General features: G+C 40.7%; 1 protein-coding gene across 5 annotated transcripts in view; it reads right to left on the bottom strand.

Moving 5' to 3' along the window:
• Nucleotides 1-773: 773 nt before the first annotated feature.
• NR3C2 (nuclear receptor subfamily 3 group C member 2) overlaps nucleotides 774-27226 on the bottom strand; it is a 191560-nt gene continuing 165107 nt past the window's right edge. For all 5 annotated transcript variants that reach the window (XM_069012828.1, XM_069012827.1, XM_069012826.1 and 2 more), the window contains 3 exons: nucleotides 16530-16660; nucleotides 12752-12909; nucleotides 774-4496 (listed from right to left, as the gene is read on the bottom strand). In XM_069012828.1, coding sequence (XP_068868929.1) covers nucleotides 4341-4496; nucleotides 12752-12909; nucleotides 16530-16660 — 445 coding nt within the window. In that variant the 3' untranslated portion in view covers nucleotides 774-4340. The remainder of the gene's footprint in view (nucleotides 4497-12751; nucleotides 12910-16529; nucleotides 16661-27226) is intronic.

Below are 27226 nucleotides of genomic sequence, written 5' to 3'. Positions count from 1 at the left end.
ATTTTTGAGAGAGTGCTCAGAACAAATCAAGATAGTTAGAAGGGGAAATAAAACTCCTGCTATCTAACTATAATTACAACTGGAAAAGGTCTGACCCTGAGAAGGCAGGATCACTGGGGAGACCTTGTGTGTATAAAATAGAATTTCTCTCAGGGGCAAGGGGGATTCACTAACTGTAGCCAATGGGTACAGCAGCAGGAGGTTAACAGAAACTGGAGCCCAGACTGGTCTGGCTACTAAAGGTTTGTTTCTTCCAGTGGGATGTAGGTTGTGCCCAGAACAGTGTCAGTACATCAGTTGTTGAGCAGGGGGACCCAGGTGAAGTGAACCACCTTCCTCAGTGTTGGACATTCCTTGTCTTACAGCCTGAGGAGCTGTTCCCTGGCCGAAGCCATCGCACATGTGGAGACACCCAGAGTGACAGAGCTTGCTGGAATCAACACTCCAGCTGTCTGAAGAAAAATGTTATAATGGATTTTAAATTACTTCATGTTGAAATGTTCATGTCCATGAGCACCTGGTCCAGTGGACGGTGTCCCTGCCCATGGCTGGCAGTTGGAACTGGATCTTTAAGGTCCTTTCCAACCCAGCCCACTCCCTGGTTCAGTATTGTTCCTAGATGAGCAGAAGGCTTGTCTCTAAGGATATCACTGCACCAGCAGCTAGCTGAGATTAAAATGCAAGAAATACTTGCAATCAAACCAGTTTAATTCATGTATATTTGTACAATTTGTATAAAAAAAAAGAAAAATAGGTACTTGCAGACATTAACATAAAGACCAAACAATATTTTCTATTTATTTAAAAAGCTTTAAACATACAGAAGCAAACCCCTAATTATAAATGCATCATTATGCATAGATTTTACTGTTTACACCATACTGCTGGCTGCTTTTATTTTTCATCCAGGAATCTATTTAAACTCCAAGAATTCTTAAACATTCCTCTGAGCTTCCTGGCCTCAGAACTGCTCTCTATCTTATCAAGTCATTGACCTCCAGCTGAAAACATTGCTCTAAAAAAAGTCAAATCTTTAATAAACAATTAAAAGTGCATTAACTGTAGAATTTTTTAATTTCATAAATGTTTAAACAAGTCAGTGAAAAACACCACCCTGTGAATTAGCTTTTTGCATTATTGATTGTAAAGTATCTTTTTAATAAGATTTTGATATTGCAAACTTTAGTCTTTTCTATTTTACTCCGTGCAACTGCTCTGTCGCACGCTGTGTAGTATTCCTGAAATACCCACTGCAGTACATTACACTATTTTACATTTTAACTGTGTATACAATGCTCTTGCTGCATATCCCTGTTCCTTCTTACAACAAAATAATTTAGCTCAATGAACAAAAGCCCACTTTCTAAAAGCTGTTATAGTTTGTCTTGTATTTTGCAGGAGACAAATGCCTATTTCATTCTAAACAAATTCAAAAGAACATAACAAACTTCCTGGTAGCTAAAAACTAGGGTTGGGTGTTGTGTTTTTTTTTTTTTCTGTACACAGGTTTAGATAAAAAAAGTGATGGCTATTCTGCTTAAGTGTCCTTGATAAGAGAATACTGCCTCTTACAACATCTATATCCAATTGTATCTATTACTTCAATGATCTCTAGCAAAAAAATAATAATCAATGAATGGTTTCATAAACAACAGGTGATTAAAGTAAAGGATTTATTATAATCTGCTTACAGTTGTTTGCAAAGACAGACATACGTTTTTGCATAAAGATATAAATTGCTTTTTAAAACTAATTTAGTGTGTTTAATTATATGAAGTTTCTGTGAATTATGAATTGTACCAAACCAAGATTAAAAGTAATAAGGTACAAAAATAGGAGCAAACAGACAACAATTTGGACTGGGACAGGCATTTAACAGTGAAGTGTAGAATATGGCTTTGCTATTTTAGTCAAGCAAAGTTACTCTGAGACAGAAAAGGAGGCAGTAACTTTGTTAATATAAAAAGCTGCTGCAGACTGTATTCCCCCAGAACCTGCCATTGAAATCTTCTATTTTAGACTTTTTTAAAAAAAGTAAATTAAAAGATGGATGTATGACTGTGTCTTTACTGTAAACAACCAGTCTGCATGCTGTATATTTCACGTTGGAAGTTTGGCTTTCATATTGCTGTGCAGGTCAGTATTTAAAGATCTGCCTATGAATTAGACTTCCAAAATGCAAATAATATATGTATGTATATATTTATATATAAAAAACCTCTCTGAATACAGTCTTTACAGATTACCCATTGCATAAGGCAGGTGTCATTTAAAAAGACAAGTAGCGCTGACTGTCTTCAGTGCACCCACAGTGCACCACAAAATTTGGGTTCAGAAAGGGTGTAGAATTCTTAATTCAACCACCATTGACAAGAAATGCTACATTCCAACCGGCCAAGGGACACACTATAGCTCAAAAATACCAGTGGCACCCAGAGAGAACACTACAGATTAGGACTCTGAAAAACTATTCTATTTAAACATGAGCATATGGTAGCAACAGTTGAGCCTCAGAAAAGTTCACCTGTCCTCTATTCTACTCCAAAATTTTGTAGTTGCTTATAAACTGTGAAATAGTGAAAATCACCTCAAAAATTCTTTTCCTTGCAGTCTTATTCTAGAGAAAACATTTTTGAGACAAAATCAGACCAACTGAGTTGAACTTGTAGTGTGAATGTTTGTCTTCTTGGATGTATCCCAATTATTACAAAAATGCTTACAAAATTACAGACACTTTTAGTTTATCACTAAAAATTCTACTCAGCTTATCTGCCCTTATCATCCCTCACCATCCCTCTCACCAATACTCTTTGATATACTTACTGTAATGATCTGCATGTTCCCTTCAGCATAACCAGAAATCGCTCTCCCCCATCTGAAATAATAATCTGACCTTTTAAAGATGTTTCAGATATCCAGTATTCAAAGGAAAAAAAAAAACCCAAAACAAAACCAAACAATCTGGGAAACCTTAATAAAAAAAGGATAATCATTCAACATGTTGCTCACACCCCCATTCCCCTGAGAGAGAAAGGGAACAGAGGGCAAGAACTCACTAGATCATTAAGATGGCAAAAGCTTTGGAGAGAGACCATAATTTGTCTTGTTAAATGAAACCTTGGTAAAGTGGCAAACACAACAAGTGTAGTTTCCTACAGATATATGAAGCAGGAGTTCTAAGATGTGCTTAAGTCACATACACTTGCAAGAGAGACAAAAGGGGCGGAAAATAGAGAGAAATAGAAAGGCTTAAAACACAACTGAAAAGGTTAAGCGTGGTTATTTACAACAGATACTGTAGGATGGTAAATTAGATATGATGCTAAAAAAGGCACAGCTTTCCCTTTCTTAAATACACTGTAAACGGTTCATTATGCATGCAGAACATTTCACTTTACAAAAAAATTACCTTGTTTGTTTAGACAAAGATAGTACTTAAATAGTCTCCAGCAAAATAGAGTTCTTTCAAAAATACTTTCCCGTTCATCCTATTAACCATTAAAGATTTTTTTGTCTCATTTACAAAAGTTCCTTACACCTTATTTCAGGTCCTTCACAATTTATACATACAGCAATGTACAGTACAGCAAAAGACTGCAAAAAATTATTTGTAAAGCCAGCACAATAGATACTATAAATTGATACCAGGGCATTTGTTTTTCACATCTTATCCTTTTGAATTAAATAGTAAATGGACACTTAACACAGTGTATATCATCTATGATGGGATAACATGGGATAACAAATGCCACAGGTGGGGATAACAGTATTCCACACCAAATGTTCTGTTATTACTTTACACGTTAGGGTTTGTGTGTGTGTATATATGTGTGTATATATATATATAGTTTTTGTTTGGTTTTTTTTTTTTGTTTTTTTGTTTTTTTTTGTTTTTTTTACAAGAAAAGAATATTAATGCCCCATATTGACTTTACGTTTTATGTGCAAACCAAGGGTAAGCTTTAAAAAGTTCTCATTAGTTCTTGAACCCTTTTAAAACAAGCAAACAATACCAGAAACTACATGGCATATTTAAAACTCCATCTGTTAAAATATCAAAATCAAAGAGTTATTGACTAGATATGGCTTTTCATCCAGAGGAACAGGAACATTTTCTAAGTGTTTTAGGGTTATGGGGTAATTTCCAAACATCTAGGTCTTGCCAAATCCGAGTCAACTGCTTTCCATTCCCCCAAACCCTTCATATGATTTTAGACTATTCAGAGACTGCTGAACAAGTGTAAAGAGCATGTTTAAAATATGGTTTCTTGGGTCCTTCATGGGTGTGGAATAACACAGGGAAACTTAAGGCAAAGTTCTTCCATTTAAGACATTTTCTATCACTTCCTGTGAAAGTACAGGGGCTTGGCATTCCCAGATTCCACCTTTGGTAGCTGGTCACTGATGATTTCCACCAGCATGGCTGGAAACTCTACTTTCAGTGCCTGAGACTCTCGGAAGGTGTAGAAGCAGAATTCCAATAAGTCACTAACAAGCTGAAATACAGAAAGAAACACTTCTTAGGAAAAACACCAAGATTTCTGCATGCAAACAACAGCTTACTAATAATTGATTATTTCCAAGAAATAACATCTTACTCTGACCTGACAGTCCATTTACAAGGGTTATAAAGCAAACAAAAGAACTCAAATGCCAAAGGGCTACTTGACTCATTAAAAATCAGCAAACTAGGAAAACCCAAGAGACCACAGATTTGATGTTTCAGCCCAGCTGCACTTTTCCTTTCACTAACAGCAACTGGCCACCACAAAAACTACAGCTCTACAAAAATAAAGCCTTCTGCCCAGAGGGAAAAGAGCAGCCATAAACTATTGCATCTCTCAACTTCAGCTGGATACACATTCATTAAATCAAATTATTTGGTTAACTTCAGTGCATTCTCCAGGGCCCCTGACCTACAACTGCCAGAGCAGCTGATGTTTGCAGCTCAACAACACGACTGCTGCGTCACACAGTGGCATTTCAGGTTCTACAGTGACACCATCTACAGGTTTTTTGGTGGCTGTGACCTAAATGCATCTCCTAAGGCCTTACAGTATGTTGTGCCCTTCCCAATCTTTAAGAAATGTGAAGGAATGAAGCACATCCAGGTTTCAGTGAGTGTGTGAACTTCCATGCAGTTCACCAAATCACTGCGCTGCATGATTGAAGGAAAGAGCCTCTGCTGTTTAAAAATTCAAGTGTTAAACACAGCTTAATTTTGGCACCTCGTGCCCTTGCAAAGGACTTGAAGCACTTCTGCTTGTGTAGTTAATCAAACACAAGTTTGTCATTTCAATTCTTACCATGTAGAATTGCACTCTGCCATAAAGCCCCTGTTAAAGATAGAGCAAATAAAAGTGGACTTCTGGAAGGCAGAAAAGGACATCAATAAAAAAATATGGGCAGCAACATTTCCATCCTGTAGCATCATACCTTATTGCTCATTTTCAGGACTTTCACAGCTGTTCTTGCTAACAGGTAAGCAGTTTATGAACATCCCAGAGAAGTGCTGAGATCACTCAAACACAAGACTTGCTGCTATTGAGCATTACATGAGTCTGTTTGCTGGGGCTTAGGTCACTGGCATGTCATGAAGCAATACTAATTAATTAAACAGATGCATGCTAAATAAGTAGCATAGACATAATCTGGCTTTCAAGGGGACAAAAATGCTGATATTCAAAGGTTTAGTTTACCCATTAGGAGGAGGTTGTTACTGCATATACTGTGTGCCAAAAATACTCCAAACAGCACAAAACCAAAGTGAAGGAAACTGTGTCTTGGTGTGATCGTCGCTCCCTCCCTGTCTCTGGCATCAAACACCAGCCCTAAGCAAAGTAAGCCTTGCACCTCAGCACAGCCTTGACAATGACCCTGTGAATGTGCTCCTTTTCCTAAATTTCTTTCACATCACTGAATGTGCAAGGGGGTTGGGGAACCTCTGTCCCACTGCCTTCTGTGCAGCTTGAGTGAATTCCTGCCTCATCACGCCTGTGTGGAGCCTCTGGATTCAATGAGACAGGTCACAGGAAACCTACGTAGAAACTACTAATTCTGACTTCTTTGCAACCTTTTAGTAGTACCAAGTACACATATATGTCTGGTGAATATGCAGACAAGGGGAAATGAAAAATAACACTAATGAAGGAAGCATAATCTATTCAATAAACAAGTCAGCAGTCCAGTGGGTGAAAGCCAGGATGTGATCACGGATACGATCACAGCGCAGCACACTGTGAATCCTACCACAGAGGAGAAAGGTTAAGTTTGCACAGCAGTTTAAAAGAAAATCCCTAGAACCTTCCTATCATATCATACATGGATTTGAAGCCCTAAGGATAATGTATTTTCTATACCTATTTAGTCTGCTAAAACTTTTGTTCCTCTTTCTTAAGCTATCAGCTTTAAAATACTTGACAATAACCATCTATGTAAAGAAAATGAGAGGACTGGGAAGCACCTGTGTCACATATGTGACCCCATGTGTCACCAGGAACCCAGGGTTGCAGTCAGGATCTTTTTAACTCCAGCCTTCAAAGCTGCATGGCTGTTTGGGATTGGGAAAGCATTAATTTAAAATAAAGAGGAACAAATGTGGCAGAATCGAAGGCCAGCTCAGAAGTACTAAAATGTAAACACTGTGCTAAGGTCAGAGATAAAGCTGTGAGACCAAGAGCTGAGCCACGAGCACTGCTCTTTTCTGCACATGTGCTCCCATCCATTTGCAAAGGTACCACCTCCCTGCCAGCCCAGCAGCCTTGGCATGAGGATGCACTAAAAGGATGAAAAGCTCAGGTCCCACAGGCAATGCTAATTTTGAAATTTAAGTCCTTGCCTCTGCATCCCAAACAATATTTGTCCGATATAGTTTGATTTGTAACAGGTAAATAATTTAGATGGTCTTTTGCTTTGAAAGAAGTTCCCTCTTCAGTAAGGATGTCAAAAAGTTTGTTTTCTCTTGGAACACGTGAACTGTCTTTGCAGTGACTGAGGCACCGTAGGTGACAAGCAAGGTAACACGAGCTATCCAGCACCTCTGAATTTGCCTTTAGAATTTCTCAGATCAAATATACTCCTGGTTCTTCTTTTAAAGCCTTATAAAATCCCTGTGTTCTGAGAACTCCTGACTACACTTTACCTGACCACTTCTACCCTCTACTGCTGGTGGTTTATACTGGAAAAGCTGAGAGCTCCCCCAGTCCAGAAGTCTGACAGACAACTCCAATTTAGCAGTGAGAGTGAAGGCACCACTGTTTCCACAAGCAGTGCAATGGTGACTAGGAACATCTTTGCTTCTAGAGTCTCAATTATTTCAGCTACTGAAGCACACTTCTGAAGGGTTAGAGCTTGGCAGTGCAGTTAAGGCCACAACTAAAACAACTCCCAATTCTCTCATCACTACCCTGCAGAGTGTGCTGCACATCAAACATTATCGAGGCCACAGCAGTCTTAGCAATTCTGAGATTTTTACCTAATCAATTTTTGCATTTGTATGCTGTATTGAGCACCTCTGAGAAATAGGAGTATTAATCAAATGTAATTTTCTGTTATTAGGGTGGGGTTTCCATAAAATGGACTTTTTCACCCATACTGTTCTTCATAATTAAAACAAATGAATCCTTTAATGAAGTCCCTGAAGTTAATACAGTTATAGTGACCTTCAAGCACTTGCCCCATTTTTACAGCAAAAAGGATTTATTTTAGTTTGGAAATCTCACCATGCCTTTGCATTTTCCAGAAATGGTAAGAACTGTTGGATTTGCAAGGGTGCACATTCCTGTGCTTCGCTTTCTCCTAATTCTCTCAGAATCTCTGAGTGTGGTATGAAAGCCCACAGTCACTTCTCTGTCAGGAGCATCTCTGTGATTAAGCCTACTGAGACAGCAATTAAGACAGCAGTAGGTAACAACACAATGCTGAGTAATTTCCTCCTATTATTAGCAACAGCTATTACTGTCAGAAGCTTCAGTGTTCTCCTACATTAAAAAAAAAGACACTCCAAAACCTCTCTCTGTCCCTTTCAGGAATGGGTCTCTGCCCACCCAGCTCTTTCCTCACCCAGCAAAAAAACCTCGGTGAGTTTGGGACTACCATCACTTCCTGCTTTTTCCACTTTGCACAGTGGATACAAAACTCCTGCTCCAACAACCAGTAAGGCTAAGGAAAACCACTGCTAACCAGGTCTTGATTATTCCATTACCACTGTATTTGTTTTTGCTCCCAGTCCTATGAAAATTCCATGACGTAAATTGATTATTACTCTGAGGGCTCAGGAAAAAAGTTATTCGCCATGGGATGGGCTCACAGGCTCATTCTTGGAGGTCCATATGTCCTTTGGTTACCCACAGTAGCCAATTCCTAGCTGCCTAGGAAATCCTGAACTCTAACCCAAGAGTAAAACCTTCCACAAACACAGGGAACCCGGGGGAAGACCAAGGGACGGAGCCTCTGGTTATACCTATACAGAGTATTTGCCTCATGCTAGTAAGGAGTAAAAGGTGGATAAAATCCATATGGATTAGGCACTAACAGTACCTGACAGAACAAACATGGACCCAGGTTCTGCCTGGACATGTACATTTATCTGACTGAGGAACTGCACTCATTGCTTCACGTTTCCTTCATAACCATGTGCACACACAAACCACAGCACCTGACACCTGGACGTGCCATGGAAGAGCCTGAGCTGAACTCATGTTCTGTGCCTGGAGGATGCACCCACAGCATCACACACCAATGAAGTATCCTCATCCCTTGGCCAGCACAAATTGTGAGCCAAGTCTCCTTTGCTCTTCTTCCAACAGTAGTGGTGTTCTGCCCTTCCCCAACAAATACCTATTAATGTGAAGGAAAAGAGATCCAACCATCACAAACTGAGCAAGATGACTCTCAGAGCAGCTTCTGTCTACATTAGGGAGCTGGGAATCAATTTCTCACTTGACAGATGCATATTAGCTGCTGCAACACACACCTAGCACACTCCCACATCGCTGCTGCTCTGGGAGTAGAGGCTGGATCTATCCTCTGAATAAACAGAGAAAATGCTCACCCTGAGAATTCAGGCACTGGGACTGAAATGAGGCTCCAAACTGCTCATCGTTTGTGGGACACAACTTGGGCAGATCAGTAGCAGGTAAGTGTACCCAAAGGTGTTTGTGACAGCTGAGGGGCTCATCTGCAGCTTTGAATCTGCAGGATTAGGAACCTGCAGAGGCACATTTGCATCCAGCACAGCATCCCTTGCAACCCTGCCCCTGGAGGATCCCACTGTCAGCTTTTTCAGAGAATGAAATCCTGGCGCTCTCAGCCTATGGAAAGATCCACCTCAGCTATAAATTATTCCCTTCAGGAACCATAAAAATTAATTATTCAGCAGCATGAGCCTTAAAGAATTTATTTTTGTTTGGCAGAATATGTCAACAAGCAAATGACAGCACAGGGCACTGCTTTGCCAAGACAAGGGGAAGGTTCACATTAGGGTTTAATGTCATGGCATCGAAACAAAAGCCTTCTTCACTCAAAGCCTGTTTAGTATCAGCCAGATTGAAACCAAATTCAGCTTTTGTTCTGCAAACTGCCTAACCATACACTACAGTCTCTATAGGAAATGAGGCCTGCCATGCAAGATACATCCCTTCCTGCCAAAGCTACCAGGAGATGCTGAGGAGGATCCAAATGAAGTTTTTGATACCATGTGCAGGACATCTGTTTCTAATGTTCCTCAGGGTGTTTCTCAGGCACTTCACCTCCATCCAAGTGCTACATGTGCATCTCTCCCCAAAATGCCCACGGCCATTCATGGGCACAAGACCAAAACCTTTGGGTTCTAGGTAGAGAGGGGCTGTCCTTGCTACACTGCGGTTCTTCAGGAAATGATGCACGTGAGCTACACAATCCCTACAAGAAGGAAATACGGGATCATAGAATCATTAACATTAGAAAAGACCTTTTAAGATCATTGAGTCCAACTGTTAACCCAGCACTGCCATGTCCACCACCAACCCACATCCTGCTGCCTCAGCACCCACGGCTTCCACACTGCACCAAGCAGATACAGAGCGTTTAGTGCACAGCACAGCGATGCAGGCGACAGGGCTGGCTGCAGGCAGGCTCCTGAGGCCGAGCACAGGTGTGCACATGCACAAAACCCAGTTCATCTTGTCTGCCCGGGATGGGTTTCCATCTCTCATTTTTTAGGTGCTTTGAGGCTTTATGGATCATTAAATAAAGTTGCTGATGTTTTCAAATACTTAAGTGCCTGTCTGTCCTTCTTGAAAATTTCTTTTTTGCCTCAGCTCGGCACTTCTCTACCTGCACATATGTTCGCTGTGTGGATGAATGATTTAGCATACTAAGCAATGCAAAACCATCTTGTTTGGGTTTTTTTCTTCCTCACATAAGCCAAGCATACTGTAATTTGATATTTCCATGCACTGTATTTCATATATTCCTCAGACAAATGACTTAAAAATGAAGTTGGTGAAAGCAAGTCTGGAGGTGCAAAGGAGCAGGGTTTTTTATTGCTTATCCCTACACTCAGGTAAAATGAATTCCATGAGTAGTGAGATGCTGCTTCTGCTCAGATGGACAAGCTGGATATGGCAGGAGGTCTGAACAAGCACAAATTCTGCACCAGCCCCTTTCGGCTTGCACTGCAAATGCCAATGCCGAGACTACAGCAGCATGTAAACATGGGGCCTCAGCTCCAGCTGGAGTGCCCAGCACCAAATATATTCTGATCCTCTAAAGTTTTAATGGAGTAAGTTAAAAATACATAGGACAGCTGAAAAAGCGTTCTTCCTAGACTAAGGAACTGAGCAGAAAATTTGCATTCACATCAACTGAATAGAGAAATTCTGCACTACCAGGCAGTGGGGAGAGAATATTAATTCTCACTTCTCATTAATATTATCACCACACTAAATTTATCCTGATGGGTTTCAAAAACCAAAATGCAAAAAAGAAACAGTTTTAAAGAGAAAAAATAAACAAGTGCCCTTGTTAAACAAGTCTTCAGTATCATCTCTGAAAGGAAGCACTGTTGTGGAGACAACTGGCCTTTCTAACAGAGATTGCTGACAATGGGACTTTCTTTAAAAAGTCCTTTGAAAGAAAGTGCTCTATTAAAACAAAAGTAATGCAAAAATAGCTTAATTAAAAATTAAATAAAATGCAAGAGCAGCTTGCTTCCTCTGGTTAGTTCAGCTCCCAATGGTTAATGCTGTGTTTTGGAAAATGTCTGTAGGACATGGGAGTGCTCTCAGTAAGCTTAAGCCTGTCATCCAGTCACCTTAACCACACAAACACTCCCATTTCAGCAACAAATCACAGACGCTGCCTATCCTGAAGAGGATTAGAAAACTCCATAAATGCAGGGGTTTGTTATGCTGCCTCGAGGTTCAGATGTGAATTCTTGCAAATGATTTTATCACCCATCCCTTTTCTTTCCACTAAAACTTCCTTTGCTGGCACTGAGCAAGTGAAACCTGATCTCTGAAGAATGAGCTATTACTGCAGTACTAATAATACTCTCCCTGCCTCCCACTAAGATCTGCAATGTTTTAATGAACAAGAGAACAATATTTGAAAAATAATTCCATATGTACATTCTGTAAACAGACCTCAGGCTCTTACACCAATTTGACCTGAAGTGCACTGTACTGTACCGTCTCTGCAAAATGAAATTTAAGTCGAGTACAAAGATGTGCATTTATATGCAGGCTCTGAAAGCAAGTGCTGTAGCTTCTTCATGCAGTGAAGATCCTTCCCTGCCCACCCAGGAGGAGTAGGACAGTTTTCTCCTTTGCTGCAGTTTGCCAGATTTTACTGGGAGGGTGATGAGCATGCTGGGAAGCCTCCTCTCATGGACCCAAACATGACTAAAGGTCACTCTGGCTGGCCCCAGGAGTCTCCCATCACTTGCTGCACCGTGGCACAGCTTCAGAGAGGATGGGTGCCAGCCTTGCTGGCCCAGGCAATGGGCTGGCCCCTAGGGAACGCTCAGGGGGCACTAGGAAAACCCTCAGCTTAAGGAGACCTTGACAGCTGGGTCACTCACTTCCCCTGTGGGGGCTGCAGGCTCCCTCACAGAAAGTTAACAGAGATACACCCCGCTGCTGCAGAGGTCAATCTTTGCACTTACCATTACACTGGCTAGAACCAGGTCACTCCCAGCTAAACAGCTCAACATTATGGACACCCCTTCTGGAATCTACCACACCTACCACAACCACTCTGTCACTCTGGGCAGAGGCATCAACAGCCCAGGTGCTTTGAGACCAAACTTTTAGTTTCCCGTGTCATTCATCACATCTCACACCTGACACATGTAAAACACCTCGTGCTGGAATAAGGCAGGGTGGCAGCAATAACCCAACAAGGAATCTTCTACTTGAAAAGCTCAAATAAAGCTTCAAACACCCAGGATGGCTCCAAGGTCTCAATACATCTTTTAAAGTCATCATTATTACAGACCCAACTGTAAAAGATCACCTAATTAATTCCATGTTTATTAGCATATTGGGCATGTTGGATGTGTAACACACTGACCCTGCACCTTTCCCCTTAATGACTTCTACTTTCTTATTTTATTTGTCCTTAAATTCATCTAACAACTTCTCTCAGATGTCCCTTTAAAAAGAATATTTTTTGTCTCCCTCTCAGTTAACACAATTAAAGACTATTTGTTTACCTTAATGGCGAGATTTTTTGCTTAACTTTTCTGCACTCCCTGAGGAGTTATACTTACATCATGCATGGAGTCAAGAAGTTTAGTCAGTTGGTAGAATCTCTGCCAGCTTTGCCCAGAGTTACTTGGACATTTAGTTACCATCTTCTTTAGTTCTTTAATGTAATTTGCCCTCATTTCTTCAAATGCAGCTTGGCTTTTGAGACCATCCTTGGGAACTGTCATTGAAAAGACAGTCTTAAATTAGTATTAACTGCATTGCTTATTCTTCTGATGTGCACACTTAAACAGTTACACTAGTTAATGGATGAAGGAATTAAACCTTTAAGCAAAGTCCATAATTTTACAGACATTGGTGAGGGATCAACAACATCACACAGATTCTCAAGCGATTCAGGCATCCTCTCCAGATGTGTGATTGCAGAAGCTGTGGCAGAGGACAAGATAACATCTCAGAAATATGACACATGCTAACCTCATGTCCAAACTGCTTTCAATAAAATCCAACCACATAAAAACCAGGCAGATGGATCAAGGGTATTTTGTTAGAAGTTGAAGACGTGATTGATCATTCTTGAATGACTCCCCACACTTGGCAGAGGAGAAGAAGGTACAGAATCACAGCTGTTATCTGCAGAAATGCTAGACCAAGTGAAACATTTTTATGCCATCAAGTAAGATCTAACATTTCTTTGAATGTTAGCAAGCATCTGCATAGCATCCAGAACAAACAGAGCCATGATTCTGCATGGAACAGAAGACTGTTTTCCAAACAGGCATCCTGACCCAGTGCTTGACCACAACAGACAGTCGCAAGCATTTCCAGTGTCCTGTTGAAGTTTCCGTCTGCCAGAGGGAGATGGAATCATGACCATGGGATCATCATTTTATAAATGGGCTAAAAGTAGAGTTTTCTTACACTTTTTACTGTGACTGATATCAGCAAGGCTGATTACAAAAGCAAACACCCCGGTTTCTTTACAGACTACAAATACCCTTTCACTCCTGCAGGTTCTGCCCCAAACAGGAATGGCTTATTAGAATCAGATCCCTATGAAAACTCCAAAGAAGTTATTAATAACATTACTCAAAATATTCTGAGGTTTCATATCTGAATTGGTTGAACACTGCTTAACCATCAAATGTTTTTTTTCCTCTGTATCTCTTAGTCATAGTCCACAGAAGGAAAATAAAATACTGGTCTGTACAGGAGTGCGTTTATTTCCTAAGCAAGCCAGAAAACTATGTCAGAGTAAGCTAAATGGGAATACTAAAAAGAGAAAGAAAAAAAAGGTGATCTTCCAATTTAGCCTATCCTGACTTAACATCTTGACAGAAACTGTCTTGCTCATCCATTCCCTTCTCTTCTAAATCCTCTCAACTGCCCTCTACCCCATTCAAATCACATCATAAGCATATAACAACTGCCCCAAATGGCTCCAAAGTAGAAGCTTTAAGAAAAGCATCAGTATCTACCAGAACCATTTAGCAATGGGAAACAAGGAGGAGCTGTACCACCACAGGAGCAGCAAGGACTTGAGGCCACCAAGTGCTGGAAGGGGGCAGAAGGAAGAATCTTTAGAAAAAGCCTAGGAGAGGACACACCAACCTGCCTGCTGCTTGGTAAATATTATATATTCATATTACACAATCATAATATAAATATCATATGTTCATTTAATTTTAAAATTCTAGATGCAAACTGTCTCAGTCAGCTGACAGATAAAAGAAACTGTCTGGAACAAATCTACAAATTCAGTTCAAGGTGAATGAACACAGAGGCACCAGTCAAGGTAAGTAAAGCCATCAGAGCATGCTGTGGCCCTCACACAAAATGCACAGGCTTTACAGTTCCTTTAATATTTACAGGCCTGTATTCCTACATGCTGCTTACAGACTGTTAGAGCCACTCCTTCTTTGTCTACTAGTATGTATTTTACTGTTCTGTCTGAAAATTATTATACTATCACCCCAGCCAGATTATTAAGGAAGAAAGAAAGACCACAAACAAAGACAACTCAAGCAAAACATGAAATTCTGGAGGTTTGCCCAGTGTTTCTGATTTTACTTATTAAATGCAGCAATACTGTTGGCAAGCTCCCAAAATCTATGGTTTGTGGAAAGCAAGAAAACAACTGAGTTGTAATGTGTGGTTTCTTCCACATGTAAATGGAGTGAAACTTCCTTGATGTGGTCGCCATGAAAGTTTCAGAATAACTTGTACTCTGCTGGTCACATGATTCAATAAAAGAATTTAAATGAAAACAAACCTGGTGTTTTCTGTCATAAGACTGTACCAAGGTACAATCACTCAAAACCAGGTTTGCTGCCCTTCACTTGACACTCCCTGGGTTTTATCACCATCTTCATTTGCATTTCGGTCTCCTTTTTCTCTCTCTAATGTAAATATCCTGATTCTCCCAAAACAAACTATTTTTAGCAGGTTTTCTAGTGACCGTGGTGTGTGTTTCAAAGGGACCCAGCCCTTTGAAGTTAATTGGCCACACTGATCTCACCTTACAGATTCTTGCAATAACTCATTAGTTTACACTCTCGAGAGGGTAGAATAATAAATACCTGGCTTAAAGACATTTTGCTGTGGTTTTAGAATGCCTTCAGGTTCTTTTTCTAAAGATTCTTCCCCTTTAGGGCTGATTAAATTGCTGCAGAGGCAGATCTCCAACCCAGACACTCTCACAAGAACATTTTGGGAGCCAAACCCTCCCTGAGCACATCCACGTCAAGTTGCTCCTGGAAACACCGGGAGTGACAACCTTCAAAAAAAGCCCATTTACCCCTCAGGGCAAGTCTGGAGCACGTCCCCTCCCCACTGTTCCAGGTTCACTGGCTGACCATCTCCAGCCCTTGGTAGAGTGGGACCTGGGGTCAGACTCTGCAGGCCAGGACACAAAGGGTTCCCCAAAGAGTGGTGTCTCTCCCCATCCCAGCAAGCTGGAACCGCTTCAGTTGGAAGGAGGGAGGGAGACAGTCGAGCCCAAAAAACACATAGCCCCAGGAGGTTTCTGTTAGAGGATCCAAATCTCTCTAGCCCTGACAGGAACTGCAGCCTCACATCCCCCCTCAAAGGCAGGTGCTTTAAGCACCGAGCTGGCTTGTCATGATGTCACCAAGTTGTTCCCCACAAAAGGAGCAGGATTCCCCAGAATAACATCTGTTTACAGGTTTGCAGGCTGTTACTGATGGAAAAGTAATGTACAAACTGCCTGTGTAAAACTGCACTGGGACAGGAGGTTTTCAATATTCTCAGTAAGATAAGATCAAGAGATCTGCTAATTACTACACAGTGCTGTAACAAGCACCAAGATGTAATTTTGTTTTTTAAAACTCAGAGCATGATGCTCAAGAGAAAAATGAAGCACACCCTGTCATCTATTAAACTTTCAACCTGTAAAAGGACTTTCCATTCTCAAGTCACTGGGCATTACAAAGTCACCTGCTCTTCAGTACAGGCAATGCACATCTTTTGATCATGAAGGTCATGTTAAGTCAGCCAAACCCTGGTGGCTTTGAATGTCATGCAGGGATTTTTCCTCAATCCCCCACAGCTGTGGCACTTTCCTGGCATGTCTGTTGGTGTGGTTCCCCTATGGGAAGGGGGGCCAAAGTCCCGTGCCTGGCCACTCCTGTCCCTCCAATGCACATGCCACACTCAAATTGCAAAGACACTTCCCATGCTAACTACAGATAAACCCCAAGGCTTATTCCTGCGGCCCAGCTGGAAACAGTTTGGCTCCTCTGTCAAGCTGGTTAAAATCACAGCATCTCTTTGTGAACTGGAGTATTGTAGCATTCCTGCATAACCACAGACCCAACCTACCTGTGCTTAAGAGCAGCAGCACTTTCATTATGGTGTACTCCTCGAAGCTGAGCTGCAGGCGGACGAACTGCAGGCTGATCTGGTGCATGCCCTGGCACAGCTCGAACATCGCCGACTGGCGCATCCGCTCCCTGCGGAGACAGGGGAACAACATCCACGGCGTGAATAGGGGAGAGCACAGCCTGCAGGGGGATGCCCTGGGCATCACCCTGCTCCTACACAACCTGCAATGGATGGCTGAGTTCACCTCGCTAGCTGGCACACCACCGGAAAGGAACGGCTACAGATGTAATTTGATTCTATACACTGATGGTGTTAATGAAGTGGCAAAAACTTTTTAAAACCTATTTGAATTGTCAGTGTTCGTTCAGCTCTGCCCTGGCTGATGGAAATGTGCCTGCTGGAGGGGTCACAGCTGGTGCAACAGGGGAACCTACACCCACAGAATGCATGCTCTAGATGATACATTCCCCCCATCAGTGGACATCTCCAGTTCAAACACTGAAATATCCAAAAAGCATGTGGGGTTTTTTTCCCAGAATAGTAATCTAAAATAATCTAGAATAAAGGAGTATATAAAACAAGGAACTCAATAATTAACTCAGACTTCTGCCTGTTAAATCGTAAAATAATTAGGATACATGACTTGTATCCAGATATCTTTTTTTTCTTTAAATATCCTTTCATAATTTTAACTTCAGACCTTCTCTCTCTTCTCTGAGGCAATCCTAGGCTAACCTGTCCTACTCAAGTTTCAGGCAGAATTAGTTAGAATTTTGCTAAGCTTCTGAAGTTTCCATCTCAAACCACAACTGCTACAGCAAACAGTCACCAAGAACTGCCTGTCTCAGCAGAAGCTGTGATATAAATGTGTGTGTGTATTTGCAGGTATGTAGACAAGGTCCTATAATTGTTCAGTGACCACTACTACTCTTTTTTTTTAGTTTTTTAAAACCAATTGTCTATATTTCTTCTAAAATTTGTTCGCATAATTGGGGAATTGGGGGGAATTGGATGAAGTTCAGCTCATTATTTTAACCAAGCAACTGCTTTTTCAAATATACAAATTGGCTGGTGAAAGAGAAGAATCATACTGTGTGCAAACAAAGACTGACATAATCTTCCTGGTGTTTTATTTCACTACTGCCAAAGCAATTTTATTGTCCTCCTTAATACTAATAAAGCAGGCTCCCCATTGTTAGATGGGCTCTGCACTTTTCCCCTGCTCCACCCTCTTTTCTTGAGACTAAGAACTTCCAGCTTTTTTTTTTTAATTAAATTTAATAGTAGGAGTAATGCCAGATGTATTTGTTTTTATTATGCATCATGGACCACTCCCAGGAGGCTCTGAGGGATACACACTGAAGTGAAAAGGCAAATGATTAATAAAGGACATTTGCATTTTAGAAAACTACACGTTAAAGTATATCTCAGAAGGCCAGAGACAGCAGCACTAGGAGTAAGAACAGTCTATGACATCCATCATTACTTTTGCAGGACACCAAGGTTTGTTTCTCCAGCCTCAGAACATAAAGGCACTGCCACCATCCCTGCCTGTGTTTCACCTCTACAGAGAGAAGTGACAGATTTTTCATCAGATACCACAAGCCACACAGCAAATAAAATAAACCATTATGATGCTTTGTCTCAGGTTTCTTAGGCATTTTTTATTTTTTTTTGGTGGCAAAACACCCTCTGTGCGAGTTAACATAAAAGTATACTGACTCAAAAACTCGATTTTTTGTGTTGCTTTCCACTTTTTGTTATGTTCAAAGTTTTCTGCCTTTTGTTTTTCTTTGTACTTGTTTTGCTTATATATGATTGCCTAAATGGAAGAATTTCAGTTATAGTCAGGGTTTTTTTGGTTAGTTATTTCTTTCTGGCTTTTAAATATTCATTCTTTTATCTACTTACAAATATTGATCTCTAGCTTACCCTTAAGGAAAACCCCATGGCATTGTTTGTAGTGAGATAAAATTATACACAGAACAAGTTACTAGGTGGTTTGTTTAATGTACAACAAACTCGTTTCAAATCAGTTTCCCACCTGAAAAATCAATTAAGTTGATTTATTACTTATTTACAAAATATTACTAACTAAAAATTATGTTAGCTAATTTGTGATTCTGTTTAATGAAAGATAAGCATTTTATGGGAGTTGACAGTATTCAACTTTATATTTGGTTTTCAGCCCATGTTGTGTAGAATAAGATGATACAGAGCTTTTGAAAAATCAGATGCTGACATCACAGATATCCAATACCTTGATAGCAACAACAAAACAAAGCAATAGAAATATGATAAAAGTGAAGAGGCACAGAGAAATTAAGGCATGTCAGCATAACATGAACAAAGTTATTTTTTTCCTTACCAAATACATCAGCTTAGAAAAAATGCCAGCAAGTCATCACAAATGCCTTTACCATCACAAGGAAAAATTAAAACAAACTTTTATGTTAAAAAAAAAAAAGGAGGGATTCAAAAAAAGGCAAATCCCAACCAACCAAACCCAGCCCCTCCTCTGACACAGCATCTGAACCTCTCAACATGGCAGAGGATATGAAGATCTGGAATATAAGGGCAAGCATCTTTATGGGGACATTCAAGAAGGTAAGTACATGTCAGGAATAAAAGGCGTGGAGCCAGAGCCCTGAATCCGCTGTTTGGATACGCATTCAGAAGTGGTGTCGTTAGCTCCGTTTAGCTTAATCCTCCTTCATAATAATACCCTCTAAACTTTACACCTTAAGTTAATCCATCTTAAGTTCCCCGAGTGCCTCCTTACAGGCTTAATGTAATGCCCAGCTCACATTCTGTCTGACCTTTCCTGCAGCCCTGTGGATGGGCAGGGCATCCAGCCATTCCCACTGCTGCCACCAGCTCATTCCCACTGCTCTGCCCAATTTCCATCTGCTCCTGCATGGCCTCTTTGGCCACTGGTCACTGATTTGCCCATCATTTCCTCATTGGAAATGAATTGCCACTGTATTTTCCTCCTTTGATTTGGGAGGAGACACCTCCTTTTCCCACTTCTGCTGGGAAAGCCTGGCACCTCCACTGTCTTGGTGGGAAGAGAGATTTTGCTCCTGCTGCTGGGTTTCTCTAAATGAGCTGCAGCAGACAGAAATGATGACCCACATCACCCAGCTAGAACAGATATGTAGGATTTGACCGGTCACCCCAGGAGAGCAGGGATGGTTTGAGGAAACCATTTAAGACAAAGCATCCTAAATACCAAACCAGTCATATATCTCTTAATAAATACCTTTATGTAACCTCCACAGAAACCAAGCAGCCACATCAAAACCTGTGAAACTACAGGCATGCAGAACAGAAACAGCTCGTTATGAATAAGTAACTCATCATTTTATGAAGTCATCACAAAGCCTAGTATCGTAAATCTCCTCGCTGAGGATGGAAACTGCAACTCAACTGACCGTAACCAAAAAGAGGAACACACGCAGCAAGAAATATTCACTGACAGGCAAAACTCAGCCCCAAACCAAACCTGATACCATGTTTTATTTACTTTTTCATGGGTACTATTCAAAGCTGCAGCACAAGGCATCTTCCTAAATTAGACAGAGAAGCGAAGAAAGGGAAAGCTGTGGTGGGTGTGTTGAGGTTTCATCAGGACTTAAGTGACTTGCTGATAATCCTGAGGAAAAACTGGCCAAGGCATCCCATTTCACAGCACCTCAGAGGAACAAAAATACACCTGACTTAGTCCCTAGGCCCCTTCAGTCCAGAAAAGACATAGGAAAAGACCAAGAAAGAATTTTAGCAAAACTCTGATGTTAAAGATAGTTTTTGTGTCTTCTGATTTCACACTTTTTCCCACTCTAAGAACCATTTCCAGTTTTATAACCAAGAGCCTTTCCCTTGCTAGACTAAAACCTATATCCATATGAAGGCTGCCCACCAATTAAATTGATTTCAGGGACCTGCAGAAAGCACTTTACACTACAAAACCAAACCCAACAACTAATCAAACAAATGCAGCCCAACAAAAAAAAACCTGCCAAAGTCCTGAAAGTCAAAACCTGTTTGGAAGCCTCCGAAAACACAGCATGCTTTCCCCTCATACCAAAAGAAGTCACTTTGACTTGACAGAGAGAGGAGTAAAAACATCACCAGAAACCTTGAGGGCAAGGCAGAGATGCTATGGATAAAGAGGGAAAAAGACCAGGACATGGGATTACAGAAGCCCTTGCTCAGTGGCTCAAACCATCTAATCAGAAAAGCCTTTGGCCTGAATTATCTTACCTGCCTTAGGAGGGCTTTCTTGACTGGAAAAAAGTTTTGAGGTTCTTGGGGAAAGAAAAAAAGAAACATATTATTGTCAGAACAACTAACTGTCCCTGAGGGAATATTCTACTCCAACAGTGGTAACAGAATGCCACTACCTGAACCAATTCTTCTGTGCACAGGGGCAGGAAACACTGTGCATCCCTCTGCTCAATGGACTGTACCCAGACACCTGTGTGTCACTGAAGCCATTAAAAATGCCATTGAAGTCACCCGTGCTGAAGCAGCCTCATTAAGTTAACACACTGATCAAAATCCAAGCAAAAATACACACAGGATTCAGGCATAATTCAGTTGTGATGTTTCATTCAGTACTTACTTTTTATTCAGCACTTTCTGATCTCTGCTTACTCTGCAAGCCACAGCAGAAAGAGACAAAACCTAGTCCCTTCAACACTTTGCCTTCAACTCCTAAAGCAAAGCTTTAGAGTCATCTCCTTCCAGAAGGCCAAAAATACCTGTTACCTTGCACCAATGGCAAATTTGGGCACTGCCAAACCCAGGACAAAACAGTGACTGGACTCAGGACCACCAGTGGTGAACACTGATAATCAGACAAGGAAGATGATTACACATTAAACAGATCTACAGACATTAAGCTGGTATTTTGTGGCCTCTAGCCACCCAGGCAATTAGCAATTTTTAAATTCAACTTGGCAATTTTAAACTGAACTTACAGAAGTCAAATCTCAAAATTAGTTTTCTCACAAGAAAATCTTCATGGTGACCCTAGAGAATACCATCCCAGATAAGTGATACGAAGAAATTTACAGCTGCTTTAAAAGTTCCAGCCAAGCGTCCTCCTGTTATATTCCTATCAACAAAGGAATTGGCAACAACCCATGGATAATGTTTGCCAAAGGAGAGTTTCAGCTCTCAATCACTAACAGAGAACTTGTGATAAAATCCAACTTAATAATCACCCAGTTATGTAACCCTAAAATCCCAAGCACATCAATAGCAGAAAACCCCAAGTATATGCTGGTATTAACAGTTAATTATGCACTTAGCAGAATGCTGATACCAAATACTCTTTTGGTTTGCATTAGCATTTCAAAAGAGACAAATCACAGTTTAAATGAGAAAATACATAATTATGCCTTTACCAAAATGCTTTTGCAATAACACATTCAATAATAAGTGATAAGAATGTACACATGACACTAAATACCCCATTTCAAAGTTCATCAGAGAAAGGTACTGAGAGCCAGAAAAGGTGTCCATTAGGTATTGTTTTATACATCCATTCTGCCAGGGCTCATTGTCACTTGCAGTGGTTCATCAACAAAATTACTGCTATATTCCACATGCAGCAGCAATTCTCCTTTTATGCCAACAATGCCTCAAAAATTAAGACTTTGCTCGTGCTGTCACGCAAAGCCTGGCATTTTCTGGAAGTCAACTGAGGCACATCTTCCTCTCGTGCCAGTTTAGAAATACTACTTCCTAATTTTTCTTTCGTTCATATTTAACTCTACAGGGGAAGTAGCAGAAGAAAGCACTGTGCATGTGAAAGGCATTTGGAGATGCCAGCAAACGGCTCATCAATGCGCAGGAAGATTAAAGCAGCACCACATTCAGGCACTTGCAAGGAACAAACCTCTATTCTAAGACCTCAAGAGAAGTGAGAAGAAACCCTCCCAAAATGCTTGTGGATATCCCAAAGTCATGCTGAGACAATACCAGGAGAGCATAATTATGGTCTATGCTGAATGTAAAGTCATTGGGCAAGTCCTTATATTAAAGTCGTAAAAACTAACAGTCAAATCCTTTTGAACACATCACAAGCTGGAAACCTGCCAGAACATCCACTGGGCCAACTGATGAGCAAGATGAAAATGAAGCGTTTGAGAAAGATCAGAAAAGTTAAATAAAATCTTTGCATCAGTGCTCTTTGTAGAGGAGCCCAGTAAGGCTCTGCACCACTCTCCCTTTTCAGTAAGCAAGTGTGAGAAATAGTTTCAGATTCAAGTGCGAGTAGGAGAGGGTTTACAAAGAAAAAAAAATACAGTAAAATGAATAGTAATAAATCACCAAGACCAGATGGCATCCATCCACAAGCTGTAAAGCAACTTAAATACGGAATTGCTGAACTACTAACTGTGCTGTGCAGCTTATTGCTTAAATTGCCCTTATAAAAGTCGTGGAAGGCAACAAACGTGACTGATTTCTTAAAATGGGTCTGAGAGTGGGAAGGGAGCACTCGAGAGACCAGAGGCTAGTAAGCTCCAGTTCTATATCGAGCAAAACCATTGAAAGAGGAGCATGAATTGATAAATAAACATGCTGTAAGGGAAGAAAGTCAGCACAACTTTGGCAGAGAGAGGTCACGTCTCACGAATCTGTGAGGGCACTCTGATGATAGCACGAAGACATTCTGGTGGATGCAGGCAACGTCTGCACGACGGAAATGCTTTGCACATGCCAGGTCTAGCTGCATCCCACAGCCATATGGGGTGAGACCTAAGCAAACACCAGCCCTCTCCTCCTCCTCCTCCTCCTCTCCCCTGCCCTGGTTTCCACACAAAGGAAACTGGGGCATGCAACTTGGGTATGGGCTCTAATAAATTCTGTCAGCATGCCAGCGTGGGTAATTACTGGTCTAGGACCTGCATACTGCTTTGCATCAGGAGGTATGGGAGGATGCAATCACGTCAGGGCTGGATTTTAAAGCTATTAAAAAGATCTCCTGAAAGCTCTTAAAGAGAGCTTAGGGGTAAGGAGGTCGTCTCTTTGTGGATTATTAGCAGCTTAAAAATAGGAGACCAAGGGTAATAACAAATGGACATCTCACAAGTAATGCAGGTTACCGGGGAAGGCTCACAGAGCTCCACGCTGGGGCCTGGGCTGAGAACTGTGCTCATACATCAAGTGAGAAAAATCAGACCTCTGGAGGTGACAGAGCTCGCTGATGACTCCAGATGATGAAATCAAGAGCTGTCTGTGAAAGACTACTGAAAAATCCTGCAAGTCTGTGTGATTGGCTAACAAAATGGAAGGTGAAAATCACTAATTGGATAATGCAGACAGTATAATCATCTCCCATCATACACACAAAATAACTGGATTAACAAACACACAATAAAGAGTTCTAGGTGCAACCTGGGACAGGTTTCTTGGGCTTCTGCCTTTTGAAAATGCTTGCTCAGTGCTCATCAAAAAAAGCAAAGATGTGAGAGAAGAGTTGAGAGCAAGACAGGAATTGTTTTGCTGCTGCATCCACTGTGCTCTGAACCCAGCATCAGTGTGGTTTCCTCCCAAAATTAATACAAAGCATGAAGGGAGGAGCTGAGGATGGCCAGAGATAGCAGACAACTGATATGCAAAGGGAGGTCAAATTGACTCACTGATTCTTCAGTTCACAGAAGAAACAACAGGACTCAGTGGAGATCTAAGTGATAAATGGCATGTATGGGATGAGAAGGATTATATTCACTATTACTGCAAACACAGGAATGAAGTGGCACTCCATTAAACTATCAACCACCTGCTTTAGAAACATCTCCAACAAACAAATATGCATAATTAAATTGCAGAAGCAAGTGCCACAGAACATTTTCAATATCAAGATTACAAATGTATTCAAAGAGATAGTAGGCAAATTCACAGAGAAAGACACAGAAAGGTTATTAAGCACAACTGTCTGAATGCATCACATTCAGAAAGTACCTAAATCATTGCTAGAATGGGCAAATGAAGAAGCCCCTTGTTCTGATCTTAAAGTTTCTTTGGCTGATTTAAAGGATGACAAACTGTACTAGAGAGACAGTTTCTGACATTTCCCCATTCTTACAGATCTCCTTAAAACTACTGTATCTCCTGTTTTCCTTTACAGCTTCCCAGTTTGAACCAAAACACTCTAGAAATATAGAATAATTTAGAGATAGAGGTATTAAAAGGCATAGCCTTTAGAAATTTACACAAAGAAACCAGATCTATTGCTTTGCCCAACCAATGACCTGTTCAAAAAGAAAAAAAGCCCAAAATAAAGACTTGGAAAATCTAGCCTGAAGCACGTTACATTTATTATATACAGGTCTGACAGCAGTTTTCCAAAATGTCATTTTCTGTCTGCACTGCTGTGGGGTGGGTATGTAACAAAATCCCTTTATGTACTTCTCTGGATGGGACCTAAGCCACACTTTATGAAAAAGGAAATAGTAGTAACAAGGTATATAAAAAATTTACTGATGAACATCCTCACTTCCCACTGCACTGACACTTTGCATGAATGCAGTATTCCTCACAAAATAATACATGCAAGCAAAAACCATGCAGGGAGGATCACCAAGGGGCGCTTGCTGACCTTTTAAAAAGACCAGCAATCGCACACACAATTTATCAGCAAAGAATGAACACTGACAACTCCTACCAACTCTCATTGTGGCAATAATAATTAGAAATGAGGGATTTGGAGACTGCCAGATGACTGAGATTACAAAAATGTACCAAAATTTAGAAACTACAGGATTAACAGATTGCAGGAGAAGACAAAAGGGTTAACAGCCATCATCCTGCCAAACGTAAAAGCAAAAAAGTAATCATTTAAACAATAAGAGAAGTTACTTATTGGCTTTATCACCATTCACAGATGATCTAACTAATTGCCCCCCCCAAAGCCCTGAGGTATATGAGGTTAAAAAAATTTTTAAAAAGGTGGTTTTAATTATTCATCTTATTTTATTATGTTTATCTTCTTGCTGTTTCCATAGAAATCAGAATACCAGGAAGACTTACAGGCTTCAGCACTGAAAGGGCACAGAGAGGCTGCTGCATCCTTGCACTGCCTTACGCAACACCAAATCCTAATGGTCCCAGCTTCCACAAGCATATTATGAGAGGATTTAGGAACATAATGAAAATGTTATTTACTAATAAACTATACATGATTATTAAATGCAGATTTTTAATGCAATCTTAGCTATTTAGCTGAGCTACGTCTTAATTCTTAATTTAATTTTATGGCTTTCCTCAATGTTACAAAATCCTCTGCCCATCCACATCCCATGACAACACCAGCAGAGAAACTTTCTAGAAATCCCCTTGTACTGAAGCTGTTTTTCTTGCCCCTCTTTACCTCATTTGCTCTCCCTCAACTTTCTCATTTGCAAAATGGATTCTCTATTGTTCATCTATTGCCAATATTAACCTCTGTCTCCTTCTAAATTTTAGAACTTCACACTTGGGGCAATTACCAAAGGCACAGCATGAGATGCTTGCAATACTACATTTTTATTTTACTGGGAGCTAAATCTTGCACTTTAAAGAATGTGTTTATGCTAATTTGTAGTAAACTTTGTTAGTTGGTTAAAACCACATTACATACATAGTACGTACTTTGAAAAAATTTTAAAATATGCATATATATACCTCCATCAGTATATTGTGCTCTTAGTGTTTTGTACATAATATTCAGTAAAATGCAGCCTCTACTGAAACCTTTTTACTGTAAGGACTGAACTGCATATGACCTAATACAATAATTTCAGAGATGGAAAAATGACCTAACTGATGCAAATGCTTGTGAAAACTGGTCCCAGTTTTAAACTCAGTTTTTCAAGTTCAGTAATTTGGGTACCTCATACTATGCAATGCCTAGTGCTGGTTTTCATTAGGCAAACCCTCAAGTCCTTGACTGAGTGAAAAACCAACAACAGAATGAAGTGCAATGGCCAGGAAATTCAGAACCTGCACACTTCTGCAGCTATGATTTATTCTTTATGCCGCAGATGACAAACTGAGAAAAATCAAAGGAGCAAGAAAACACACAGCACATTAGTCATGCAGTGCATTTGCAAAATACTGTTGAAATATTGATGCCGTACTTTAACGTACTAAAGAGTCTCCACACCGTGTGTCTCAGCATCGCTGAACTCTCTCAGTATCTCACATCACTGCTATTTAACAGCCAGGTAAGGCTGGAATGGTAAATAAGGTGATTTGGGTAGATTTGCTAAAAATAGGAATAATTTTGAAATCTTGAGTCTTTTCAGAAATCCCTGCGGATCCAGAAATCTACAAAGAGACTGTGTTAAACCTAAAAGCAAAAAATAAATCAAGACCCGTGAGGGAATTCCAGGGTTGGGCCATCCCTCTGGGGTTTTTATGCCAGCACAAACCAATATATTGAGGAGCAGGGCTTGATTTTTAATATTCATCATCAATACCATCAGCTGTGTTTTTGCCTTACGGATAAATAAGAAGCCACCATGCATCTTCCTTAGGGGAAGGAATGGATAAGCAGCACAGCTTGCCTTGAGGGATGCAGCTTCTGGCTTCCAGCTGGGAGGAGGAGATGTGCTGGGAGCACAAGCCATGGCCCCAAAGGCAGCCCATGTCCCACCGCTCCCACTGGTTTCCCACGTTGTGTGAGTGAGGATCCCTGCCAT

Source organism: Aphelocoma coerulescens, chromosome 4, assembly GCF_041296385.1.
Source record: "Aphelocoma coerulescens isolate FSJ_1873_10779 chromosome 4, UR_Acoe_1.0, whole genome shotgun sequence".
Lineage (NCBI taxonomy): Eukaryota > Metazoa > Chordata > Aves > Passeriformes > Corvidae > Aphelocoma > Aphelocoma coerulescens.
Note: the sequence above shows the minus strand (reverse complement) of the source record. Positions and strands in the feature narration are given on the sequence as shown.